We start from the raw sequence: 13,178 nt of genomic DNA, 5'->3' as shown, positions 1-13,178 counted from the left end.
CCAACTGAGGTGCTTTATACATTCCAAAACAGTGGGCACTATTACCCCATTTACAGGTCAGAAAACTTGAGCTCTAGTAAGATAAAGTGACTCTTCTAATGTCACAGTGATAGTAAAACAATGAAGTCCCCTTATCGCTGAACCACATCCCTTCCCTCTGACTTGTGTTGTTGTCCCAGTCACGGTTTCCCTCTGGAATGTCAATCTAATGACCCTTAGGTTCAACATTGTTCTTCTGGATCATGCTTTCCTGATGCTTCCCAAGCAAATCTACAAGCCTCAGAGAATCCTTCTCCCTGTGTCTGATTCTTAATCTGTAAAACTGTAGGCACCGGTCCCCACCCTCATACAGCTGTTCCCATTCTCATTAGAAGCAAAGAGGAGATGTTTTGAGTCCATGTAGACAAGAAGACACATTAAGATCTCAGTATTTACTCATTCTCACTGCTTTTACAAACTGTATTTTATCCATGATAGCACCAGGCAGTTTCAACACAAATGAAGATCAATTTAAAATCACAAACTATATTTTAAAGTAAGATTTATTATGAAAGTATATGAAATCAACTACATGGTCATATCCACAATAGCAGACAAACAGTAATGGTGGACCATCCCCATGGGAGACACATGTCCTTTAACTAAATATAAATAGTAGAAATAACACCAAATAAAATAACAAAGTCTATATAAATACTTGATTAAGAAGGGGGAGAGAAATTCTGAATGGAAGGAGCAAGGCACTTCTCAATGAGGAGTGTCAGGGCTGAGGAGGCCTTCCCTGAAGTGGTTCCTCCTGCAGTTTAGTTCAGCTCCAAGTCATTCACATACTCTTTGACCCAGGGCAGGCTGGGGTCAGCACAGACTTGCTTCCCTTTTCTGGTGAGGAATCTATAGAAGAAGAAGAGAACAGATGAGAATCCCATGGGACCTCAGAGGACATTTAACACTGTTATTGGCCTGTGGTAGGCATCTCATTCTGCTTGAGCATTGCTTCTATGGGCAACCATGGTAGATAAGATCCTTCCTGGATAACCCTGACACTAGACTTCCTGGAACTCTGTCCCTGAGTGGGTAGCGGTGGGCCCAGGGGTTTTCCATATTAGGAAATGGTGGGTTTTATGATCAATATATATGATGATGTCTCTTAATTTTTCATGGCTCCGTGAAATGGTCTTTCTACGTAAGTATGCATCATTTTGCCATTTTCTGATTTCATGGCCTCTGGATATCTTCCTCTCCAAGAGCTACCACCCATTTTAGTGACCGGATCAGAACTCAGAAGGTTACCTCATGACCTCACTATTCTTTGACACAGCTTCAACACTTATAACTGGATCCCTTCTGTTAGCCTTTTCACCTGAACCTGGCCCTTTCTGAGTCTTGACCTCCCCCCAGTGTGTACTTACACCACTGCTGGCTTGGAGCAAAGGCTGCTGGTCTCATAGTAATCCGTCACAAAGTTTCGAGGAAGCTTCCAAGCAGTGTAAGAAAAGCAGCAGGAAGTGGGAGGGTCAGAACCCACTGGAAGAAAAAGCCAGGATAAGGTCAAAGCTGCTATTCATTCTAGATCTTCCCTATGGACTGCTAGAACCCAAAACATGGTCCCTTGAATGCATGGTCTTCCACCCAGAATGAGACTTTAACTCTAGAAAGACAGCCCTCGAAGAAGGAAAAAAATCCTAGAAGACTGAAACTGGATGGAGTCTCAGAACACCTCTCACTTCCTTCATGTTTCAGGTGGGGAAATCAAGGCAGAGAGACAGATAAGCTTAAACCACAGAGAAAGCCAATTCAATATCTGTCTTCCAGCCCACCATTTCCCTGTATTGGCTGTTAATTCTTAAGGAAACAGGAGCTTCACTATTAGTGACTGTCTGGTAGTCTCTACTGCTCACAGCAGAGTGGGGAATCTTCCAGCTCCCTTTTGTCCCCTGATCAAACCCCACTGTTGGTCTGGCCACAGCTGGAAAACTGAACCCACTGGGTCTCCAAGGGAGCAGCCATGGCAGAGTCCACTTACCTGGTCAGTTTGCTGGGAATGTGCCATGCAACGAAGCTTTCTGTAATGACTGGTGGATTCTGGACAGGTTCTACACTAGTCCTTTCTAACATGGTAGCCACCAATGCTTGTGAATAGTGTGACTGAGAGGCAGAACTCAATTTTATTCTAGTTGAATGTCATTGAAATTCAAGTAGGCACTCTGGCCAGTGCTAGCATTTTGGACAGCTCAAATCTAGAGATAGAAAACTAGAAGCCAACAGTTCTTAGTCCCCATCTCTCAGACCTACTCTAGGTCCCTTGCTATGGAGTAGACTGGATGCCAGGAGTGGCTGACAGTGGCACAAGGGAGGAATTCTGCTTGTTGGCCCAGAGAAGAGGATCCGGTTACACTTTCATGCAGTAGGCAATGATGAAATGTCTTTCAAGGCCGTCTTCTCCTTGTCTATGATACTCAGGAAATATCTGTATGGGGACTACAGAAGTGTGTCACTAGGACTGGGGTGACATCAGCTGCAGTGTCGCTCTGCCTCACACTAAGTGGCCTTTGGCAAGTTATTTCTGTCTTTAACCTCAGTTTCCACAAAATGAGAGTTAGACTGGATGGCCTAAGGGGTCTTTCCCAGCTCAAACAAACTGCCAGTCTATGAACCATTGAGAAGAACTACTGTTCATTCAATTCTACATTTTTCTCTGTCCTAGGTGGAGTAAGTGTGACTGAGAATTTTTAAGTAGTCATGGCTTGGGTCCACGATGTTTTACAGCCAAACCAGACTCTTAGGCTCTATAATCCCATTTGCTTTATGGTTTAGGTCACTGACACATGAGCTAATATGAACTCCAGAAATCCTTGTTTCCCAGGGACACAAGCTGGTGTTCAAGAGAGAGATAAACCTTCTGGGGTTCTTTATACATTCCAATACAGTGGGCACTATTACCCCATTTACAGGTCAGATAACGAGCTCTAATAAGGTAAAGTGATCTTCTAAAGTCACAGTGATAATAAGACAATGAAGTCCCCTTATCACTGAACCACATCCCTTCCCTCTGTCTTGTGTTGTTGTCCCAGTCACGGTTTCCCTCTGGAATGTCAATCTAATGACCCTTAGGATCAACATTGTCCCTCTGGATCATGCTCTCCTGATGCTTCCCAAGCAAATCTACAAGCCTCAGAGAATCCTTCTCCCTGTGTCTGTTTCTTAATCTGAAAAACTGTAGGCCCTGGTCCCCATCCTCATACAGTTGTTAGCATTCTCATTAGAAGCATTGCGAGGATGTCCTGAGTCCATGTAGACAAGAGGACATGTTAAGATCTCCATATTTACTCATGACCATTGCTTTTGCAAACTGTAGCTTATCCATAATAGCACCAGGCATTTTTAAACCAAATGAAGATCAATTTTAAATCACCAACTACATTTTAAAAAAGAGTTTATTATGAAAATGCATGAGATCAACTACATGATCAGATCCAGAATAGCTGAGGAACCCTAATGGTGGACCATCCCCATGGGAGACACATGTCCTTTAATTAAATATAAATAGTAGAAATAACACCAAATAAAATAACAAAGTCTATATAAAGACTTGATTAAGAAGGGAGAGAGGAATTCTGAATGGAAGAAGCAAGGCACTTCTCAATGAGGAGTGTCAGACCCCAGGAGGCACTCCCTGAAGTGGTTCCTCCTGCAGCTCAGTTCAGCTCCAAGTCATTCACATACTCCTTGACCCAGGGCAGGCTGGGGTCAGCACAGACTTGCTTCCCTTTTCTGGTCAGTAACCTATAGAAGAAGGAGAGGTCAGGTGAGATCCCATGGTACCTTAGAGGACATTTAGCACTGTCCTTTGCCTGTGGTAGGCATCTCTCTCTGCTTGAGCATTGCTTCTATGGGCAACCATGGTCGTGGGGATCCTCCCTGCATTACCCTGACACTAGACTTCCTGGAACTCTGTTCCCTGGGTAAGTAGCTGTGATCCAGGGGTTCCCTATATTAGGAAATGGAGTTTCATGATCAATATGATGATGTCTCCCAAGTTTTCATTGCTCTTTGAAATGGTCTTTCTATGTAAGTAGAACATTTTGACTGTTTTTGATTTCATGCACTTTGTATACCTTTATCTCCAAGAGCCACCACCCATTTTAGTGACCATTCAGTCACTATCAGAACTCAAAAAGTGACCTCATGACCTCAGAACTGGATCCCTTCCGTTAGCATTTTCACCTGAACCTGACGCTTTCTGAGTCTTGACCTCACCCAGTGTGTACTTACACCACTGCTGGCTTGGAGCAAAGGCTGCTGGTCTCATAGTAATCGGTCACAAAGTTTCGAGGAAGCTTCCGAGCAGTGTAAGAAAAGCAGCAGGAAGTGGGAGGGTCAGAGCCCACTGGAAGAAAAAGCCAGGATAAGGTCAAAGCTGCTATTCATTCTAGATCTTCCCTATGGACTACTAGAACCCTAAACAATGCCCTTGGATGCATGGTCCTCCAACCAGAATGAGACTTTTACTCTAGAAAGATAGTCCTTGAAGAAGGAAAAAATCTGCAAGATTGAAACTGGATTGAGTCAGAACACCTCTTCATTCCTTCATGTTTCAGGTAGGGAAATCAAGTCATAGAGACAGACAAGCTTTAACCACAGAGAAAGCCTCAGAATATCTGTCTTCCAGCCCACCATTTCCCTCTATTGGCTGATAATTCTTAAGGAAACAGGAGCTTCACTATTAGTGACTGTCTGGTAGTCTCTACTGTTAACAGCAGAGTGGAGAATCTTCCAGCTCCCTTTTGTCCCCTGATCAAACCCCACTGTTGGTCTGGCCCCAGCTGGAAAACTGAACCCACTGGGTCTCCAAGGGAGCAGCCATGGCAGAGCCCACTTACTTGGTGCTGAGAGCGCTGGAGCCCAGAAGGCAGCCACGACCAGCAGGAGAGAGAGAGCAGACACACACAGCTTCATGGTGTTGCTGGGGGAGAGGATGGAACAGAGCTGAGACTGCAGAGACCAGAAGCTGCAGAAGCTGGCTGAGTGTTGTGCTGATCTGAGCTGGGAACTTCTCTTTATAGGGACTCTGGGACCTGGGACAGAGGTGGGGTGCTGGGAGGAAAACAGAATATCCTAAGTAAGATGATGTCATGGTATCAAGAAGGAAACTGAAGTTGGCAAAAGTGAGGAGTTCCTCACAGATTGTTTTTCCCCACAGTGACATCACGGAAGAGAAAGGAGGGAGTTGGAGGGGAGAAATGGGGTGTATGCTGGAGGGGTAAGTGGTACACCAAACATAATGACTGAGATGGGCTGTGTGTGTTTGTGAACCCCAGAGGACGGATGCAGTGTTCACACCTCCTAGCAAGGTCTGTGGATAGGAACTCACGGCACTTGGTGGTGGGCACCTCAGACAGTGGAGCCTCCATGTCAGTCTTTCCAGATTGTCTGGAATCTGAGGAACAAACATGGGGTGTGAACACAGACAGAAGACGCTGGCTACTCCAGACTCTTCCACACACAAAAATAGCATCTGATCAGTAGAATTCATAGAATTCAGAAGGTTTGGTTTAGGCTATGTAGAACAAGGAAGGGATAGGGAGAGAGAGAGGGAGAGAGGGAGGAAGAGAGAGAGAGAGAGAGAGAGAGAGAGAGAGAGAGAGAGAGAGAGAGAGAGAGAGAGAGAGAGAGAGAAAGAGAGATTTTTATTGGAATGATAAGAGAGGCAGAAAATGAAACCAAGTTTGGGAGACCCAAAGAATGTTCTAGTACACAAATAAGGATTGATACCTAATGATGAGTATGTGCTGCAGACACAATGTGTAGCCCTCCTAAGCAGATACATGTTTTCTAATCAGTCCCTAGGAAATGCCTCATGTTTCTAGCCTCTGGGGAGCTGTGTAGGAGATGCAGCATACCAAGGCCGTGGGTGCAGTCAGACTCAAGGTAGTGCAAGTAAGGGAAACTGGATGATGGACCCAGTCTTGCTCACCTTTACCTCAATTACTCTACTTCACAAGCTCGACTTCACAGACCTCACACTGCAGCATGCTCTTGTTGGAGAAAGAAAACAAAGGAGTGAAGAGGGAGCCAGGCCTCTTCAGTGCTTCCAAGTGAAAAGCTGGGAGGGGCAGGGCAGCATCCTGTGGTCCTCCATGTTCATTTCTCAAAGTACAAATTTGTCCCACCCTATTCTTCCTCTTCTCCCAAAGCCCAGACCACACTCCCTCATCTCTGCTGCTCTTTCTGCCCTCAGCCTCGTCGCTCACCTCCCCAGATCTTGTGTTTTGGGTTCACTGACAGCCCACAAGCTAGTCTGTCTCATGCCCTTTCAGGGTGATGCAGCTTCATGGTCACACATCAAGGGCTTGTGTCTTGTCTCTTGGTCCACATGGACCTCATTTTCCATGGCATTTCAATTCGGCCGACTTCCTATTCATTTCCTCTTTGTCAGGGCAGAGACGGTGGAATAAAGCCTCCTCCTTCCCTGAAGAAGAAGCCCTCTTGATGCAGGAACAGTGATGGAAACAACTGTCCCATGAGGTGGAACAAGGTGGCACATGAGAGAGAGTAACGGGGCTTCAGGGTCTGAGGATGAAGGCTGTCCCTCAGGTGCAGGTAGAGAGTTCTGAGGAAGGTTGAAACTCACTGGCTAAGGAGAAGCCTCTGCCTACATCAGCCAGAGTGATCATCTCCATTTGATTGAGGTAATCAGAGCCGCCTGCTCTGGGGCACAAGCAGATGGCAGATGTGAATGAATGATTGGTCTGTGAGGTAGAGACTTAATGTGAGCAGAGCATCCTCAGAGAAGGTGAAGACTATTCTAGAAGATTAGAATTGGAGCGAGTCTCACACTACATCACATTGCCTTCATGTTACAGACAGAAAAACTGGGGTATGCAGAGGACTCTCTTAAACCAGTGGCATGGGGCAGAGACTTCATACTGGTCCTTTCTTCCAGCAGTTGTCAACTCTTGGAAAGTGGGAACTTGAGTCTTATGACTGTCTACAGGGTACCAGAGGGCAGTAGACTCTTGGGAGAGATTAAAGATTCCTGGAGGAAGCAGAAGATATGTCCATGTGGGTAGGCTGGCCTCTCCTGCAGGCAGCCTGAGCATTAAGACCGTAAGGGAGACTGATGAGGATTGTGGGTCCAGAGTGGGAGCATGCTTGGAACTAGGGTGTTACTGAAACAGGAGAGCCAAGGTGAGCTGGGACACAGAGCCATTTTGCAACAACAATACACTAAGAAGCGATATTGTCAGTGTGGTATCTAAGTCACTTTGGGGAAATGGGAGCAGACGTTGGATTGTGAATGGAAGAGACAAGTGGACAGATATGCAGAGTGCAGGTTCAGAATGGTATCTGTAGCAGAGTGCACCAGCTGAAGGAGCTCATCAGCAGTCTCCAGACCCTGGCCACCAGTCCTTAGTCACCAGCACAGGCTGCTCCTCTGCTGTCAGGCTGTCTGGGGTGGAGGGCAGTGACTTCAGAAGGTGTTACCTTCCTGAGGGAAGCTCCAGTCTCACCAGTATTTGGTGGATTCAGGAAACTTTCTGCATTTCTTAGGAAGTCTCTCCCTTTGATCTTGTACATGTGAGTCTGCCCTCTTCCCATTCCCCTGAGACAAGACAACAATCCAGTACAGCTTTACTGAGCACCTACTATGTGACAGGCAGTGTGTCAGTGTTGGAGGTTCTGTAAGCTTTACTGAGCACCTACTATGTGACAGGTGCTGTATCAGTGTTGGAGATCCTGTAAAGGTTTACTGAGCACCTACTATGTGACAGGCAGTGTGTCAGTGTTGGAGGTTCCTATTATAAATGGTGGCTGCAAAGTGTTGATAGAGGCTCCCAAAAACATGAGTCCTGAGAAGAGGGACAGCAAGAGTGCACCAGCCAGAGGGTGGGAGGAATGTGGTGCACGATGTCTTGGCTCTTGTACTCGTGAACTCATTGCAATTATGGCTGCCTCCACCAGATCGGCTTAGGGTCAAGCCAACAAAGCAGTCAGAACGTTGTCAGGTAGGAACTCATAGACTCAGTGGGTTACCAGAGGGAGGGAGAAGAGGTGTGGGAAGAGAGTAGAGAGGTTTTGGGAGGGTTGGGGAAGGGGGTGAACATAGGGGAGAGGTGGGGAGAGGCATGACAGGGTTGGGGAAGGTGCATGTTGAGCGATTATCACTGGGGTAAGGGGAATTAGTGGTGGATAGGATCCATGTATACACATGTCAAAGCATCAAAGAATAAATAAAAGATAAAAATGTGAAATGATTTTTTTCAAAAAATTTCATTAGGTTGTTTTTCTTTTACCAAAAATATGCATGGTTGCTATAAAAATTTTACGAATATAGGAAAACTTGAATCTTAAAATTCTCAAGATTTAATACTTAAGACTAAAAATTTTCAATCATAGGTACCTAGCTGTTAGTACTTAATAGTACTTTCTCACATCAACATGTCTTCACATTGTTAGTTAATATTCACCAGAGTTGCTAAAGACTTAGTCTTTACTGAAATACAGCACTGATGAATACTTGGCATCCCACGGCCTGGAAGTACTAACATTTGTATTTAATGAGTCTAGTTCTTAGGTAGGTTCATCCATTTGATTGCTTGAACTTTTCTCTAAACTGAGCTGAGAACTGAAGGGTGATTATCTAGTCAGAGAGTAGGTGTTGGTTATCCAGGAAAAATGTGCTCTTCTAAGTGAGATGTATTTATTATGCCTTTTTCACAGTAGGGCAGATAAAGACAATGGAAATGAACTGTATGTTTCAACAGAGTAAGAAGAAAGGATTGTGAATGTTTTCACCACCATGGAATTGCCTGATAGAGATGCAGACCCTGATTTGGACATCATACAGTTATACAGATTAAAATATTACATATGCCTGTCAACATGTAAAGTCTGCATTTCAATATAAAATTATTTTTGATTAAAAAATGGGAGATTAAAAAGAACTGGGGATTTACAAAAACATGTAAATGATAGGAACTGTGGTTAACACTTAACATAGCACTTACCATGAGCCAGTACTATCCTAAGTACTAATCTGTTTAATTCTCCTAGTGGTCCTTTGAAGTGGGTGTCATTTTTTGTTTCTGTTACACAAATAGGCACTGAGCACAGAGGGGTAGGTAATCTACAGAAAAAGAAAAAAAAAACAGCTGATACACCACAGATTTGGAAATGAAACCAAGGAAGTCTGGCTCTAAGAGAAGTAAGTCTGAAAAGGAAACTTGCTTCATTACAAATTTCTGTTAAAAATTTAATACCATGTCCTGTCAGTATGCCACAGTCTCTAGGGTCACATGATTTTGACTAATATAATCCATCAACTTTCTCTCTCTCTCTCTCTCTCTCTCTCTCTCTCTCTCTCTCTCTCTCTCTCTCTAATCTTAGAAGTTTGGTAATTTTAATAGTAGTCTTCAAGGAGATGGATGGGGGTGGTGCAGCACACAGACACATGTGATGTAAGAGCAGAGAGGCACCAGGGAAGGATGGGGTGCAGCAGGAATGGGAGAGGAGCAACTGATTTACATTTAAGGAATGGAGGTATTGGGGGCTGAACAGATGGCTCAGTGGTTAAGAGCACTGACTGCTCTACCAGAGGACCCAGGTTCAATTCTCAGCACCCACATGGCAGCTCACAACTGTCTGTAACTGTATGGGGTCTAGTTCTCTCTTCTGGTGTTCAGACAGACATGCAGACAAAACACCCATATATACATAAAATAAATAAATCTTTTTTAAGTGTGAAATTATATGTAATTTTCTTTATTGACTTAAATAAGGATCCCCATGGCTACCATGGGATGGACTTGTGCCCTAGGTGTTTCACTCTGCCCTGGGCTTTGCAGAAAAAGTATACTCTGCCTTGTCAAGTTGGCCCTCATCACAGACAGCCCTGGGCAGTTCCCAGGGGCATGGTCTTGGTGTTCAGGAAGTCTGAAAACAGTTTGAAAGCCAGGTAGGCAGGCTTGGGCCAGGTCACAGGGAAGTTTCCATGTCAGTGGAAGCAACAACAAATGGACTTGAGGAATGTCACCGGAAGAGCAAACAGTCTGGGGTTTAGCAAGAGCACTTTGGCAAAGCTGGGAGGAAATCCTGCTTCTAGTTTGTTGATTGTGGCCCTGCTGAGTAACTCAGAGGGCTGACCTCAGCAGTGGGCATGTGAGCAATATGGCGCCTCAGCTTCTTCTTCTTTTTCTCCTCCTCCTCCTCCTCTTCCTCCTCCTCCTCTTCCTACTCCTTGTTCTCCTCCTCCTCTTCCTCCTCCTCCTCTTCTTCCTCCTCCTCCTTCTGCCCCTCCTCTTTCTGTTTCTTCCTTTTAAAGATTAATAATAACAAGGAGGGCTCAATCGTGTGTGTGTGTGTGTGTGTGTGTGTGTGTGTGTGTGTGTGTGTGTGTGAATCTCCCAGGAGGAAGGAAATAGAATAAATAATGGGGATAAGAGATAGATACAGGAACAGGTTGGGGAGGATGGAGGGAGACAGTACTGGGAGAGGACAACTAGAATTGGGGAAGGGCTTCTCAGAGAGGAGCTAGAAAACTAGTGCAATGGAAACTCCCAGGAATGTTCAAGGGTGACCCTAGCTAGGACTACTAGCAATGGAGGATATGGGGACTGAACTAGACATCTCCTGTAACAAGGCAAGTCTTCAGTGGAGGGACTGGGACACCAATCCAGCTACAAAACCTTTGACTTACAATATGTCCTGCCTACAAGATGTGCTAGGTGGCTTTAAACATGTAAACATGGCATTCAAATAGTGGTAGTGGCCAACCCCTGACTGGTCTAGCTTAAGAACCACGTCATGAGATGGAGCCTATGCCTGACACTGCCTGGAGGGCCAAACCCAGAGGCTGGATAGGCCACAGACCTAGGATAGAACCAAACATGACTGGAAACAAAGTCAATGAAATGATTGCTATACTTATAGACTGGTGCTAAGCCCAATAGCAATCAGAGAGGCTTCACCCTTCAACTGATGGAGCAGATTCAGGGACTCACAGCCAAACATTAGGTGGAGCTCAGGGAATCCTACAAAGGAAGAGGAGGAAGGAATATAGGAGTCAGATGGGACAGCACAAGCAAACACACAGAACCCACTAGCCTGGGCTAATAGGGACGCACAGAGACAGAACCAATATCCAAGGAGCCTGCATAGGACTGATCTATGTTATTGTTGTGTAGGTTGGGCAGCTGATTGTTGTTTGGATGTGGGCTTCTAATAGTGTCCCCAACCCCCAGATCATGTAACCCAGTTTCCTGATGCCATTTACTTCCAGTTCTTTCTTTTGGACACATCCAGTCTCTTGTGTCCAGTCAGCGGACAAAGCAACATGAGACTGTCCCCGCAAAGTTCCCTGGAAACTCACTCACTCCCTTGGACATACCTTGAAGGATGTGGGCGTTTGGATGATAAGGGTCCCAATGGGCTTATACATTTGAATACTTGGTTCCTAGTTGTTGGGGCTTTTGTAGAATGATTAGGAGGTGTGGCCTTGTTGGAGGAGATGTATAACTGGGCACATGCTTGGAGTTTTCAAAGGACCACACTATTCCCAGTTAGCCTGTTCTCTCCTTCATGATTGTGTGTCAAGATGTAAGCCTTCAGCTGCTGCTCCAGCGTCATGCCTGTCAGCCTGCTGCCAAGCTCCCCACCATGATGGTCATGGACTCACTGTCTGAAACTCTTTCTTCAATAGGTTGCCTTGGTCATTTTTAATCAATGCTTTTCTGTAAGTCAAGTCTTTAAAGAAGGTTGCATGAGAGAGCAGAGAAGGGATGGGAGCCACAGGAGAAAATGCAGTGTCCCTAGTCCCCAAGTAGAGTGCCTGACTGTTGCTGTCCCAGTTAGAGACTCTCAGAGAAGGAGCTGTAGTAGTAAAACACCAACAGCTGCAGGAATGCCCCAGTCATCCTGTGGCTGGCTTTGAAGTCATTTCATTCTGTGTGGTTACTTCTCAGGGATTGGGGGGGGGGTGGTTTGTTTGGTCACATGCTTTGCTCCATGTGTTTCCAGTCCTTCCTTCAGATTGAAGAGACACTCCTGTGAGCCTGTAACTCACTCTCCCCCTCTGTTGTATGCATACAAATTTATAGTGTCACTATTTCTACTCTTAAAAGTAAATCAGTTTGCTCCTGTGTGGGGTGGGTGGTGCCAGACAGGTGGCACCATTCATGTGCCTACTCAGGTTCACAGTCATTCTTCATTCTCAAAATAGAGTCACAACCCACTTTTATAAAAATGGAGTCTCCCAAGGCAGTACACAATCTGAAAGACAATTGTTTTACACAGTATGGAGTATTTAGGATTGATTACAGCCTGATCCCAACACCTTCTAAAGAGTGAGTTTCCCAGGAGCCCTCCAGTGTCCTCGATCTTATGATTATTATAGCCCTTGCTTATTACTTCTCATCACTGATGATGACTTGTTTAGCCCGTTCCTTGTTCCTAGTTGTCATAGCTAGGACCATGCTTGTTCAGAGGGGCTTGAGTGGGACAAGAGGGACAGCAGCACCATGACCTCAGAGGACATGTAAAGTAACCGACAGATCAGCAGGGCTGATCCAGTGTCCCAAAGTGCTGAGAGGCTTCTCATCAGATGCCAGCGGAATCCAGGCTTGTGTGGGAGGAGTAGGAGAAGGGAAGAAAGACAGGCAAGAGATTGTTCTCAATAGGGAAAAGCACTAGGAAGCAGCCATGTTTATCTTGTCAGCCAGATGAAATTGTCTACCACCCGACAAAATGGAGATGGGGAGTTGGATTCAATTATGAAAAAAATAAAGTGAGATTTTTGTATATTAAAGTTGTTGAGTATAAAATGCAAGAGAATCTCATGAAGTAAGACGGTCTTGTGAAATTTACCAAGAATGTTTCTAGTAACTCTTATTTAATGAGCTGAATAAAAGGAAGAAATAGTAACATTTTAAAGCTTAGGTCTAAATTAAATTTTATCACAGAGGGCTCTAGGGAGAAGGCTGAACCACTTTTGAACAAATTTGAGAAAGCAAAGCTAAGGCCCAGGTGAGTGGTCCCTTCTTGTTTCTTACATTGTCCTGGTTCCTGACATTTTGTGAAGGTTTGCAAATGTCTGAATGCACTCCTAAGAGTGACAGCTGTCATTCTCTGGAAGGGGGATGCATAGGGGATGGAGCTGGGGGAACACATTCTTTTGTTTGGAT

General features: G+C 45.1%; 1 protein-coding gene across 2 annotated transcripts; it reads right to left on the bottom strand.

Moving 5' to 3' along the window:
* Positions 1-524: 524 nt before the first annotated feature.
* On the bottom strand, positions 525-5,170 carry LOC114707726 (C-C motif chemokine 4-like). 2 transcript variants are annotated; one of them, XM_028890547.2, is made up of 3 exons: positions 4,881-5,170; positions 1,410-1,524; positions 525-891 (listed from the first exon to the last, which is right to left on the bottom strand). In XM_028890547.2, the coding sequence occupies exons 1-3, from the start codon at positions 4,954-4,956 to the stop codon at positions 804-806; spliced, it is 279 nt and encodes a 92-aa protein (XP_028746380.1). In that variant the 5' UTR covers positions 4,957-5,170; the 3' UTR covers positions 525-803. The 2 variants fall into 2 exon arrangements, with proteins under 2 accessions (XP_028746380.1, XP_028746379.1); XM_028890546.2 differs by lacking the exons at positions 525-891; positions 1,410-1,524 and adding exons at positions 3,417-3,783; positions 4,273-4,387.
* Between the last annotated feature and the right edge of the window lie 8,008 nt (positions 5,171-13,178).

This window comes from Peromyscus leucopus, chromosome 8b (genome assembly GCF_004664715.2).
Source record: "Peromyscus leucopus breed LL Stock chromosome 8b, UCI_PerLeu_2.1, whole genome shotgun sequence".
Taxonomy (NCBI): Eukaryota; Metazoa; Chordata; class Mammalia; order Rodentia; family Cricetidae; genus Peromyscus; species Peromyscus leucopus.
Note: the sequence above shows the minus strand (reverse complement) of the source record. Positions and strands in the feature narration are given on the sequence as shown.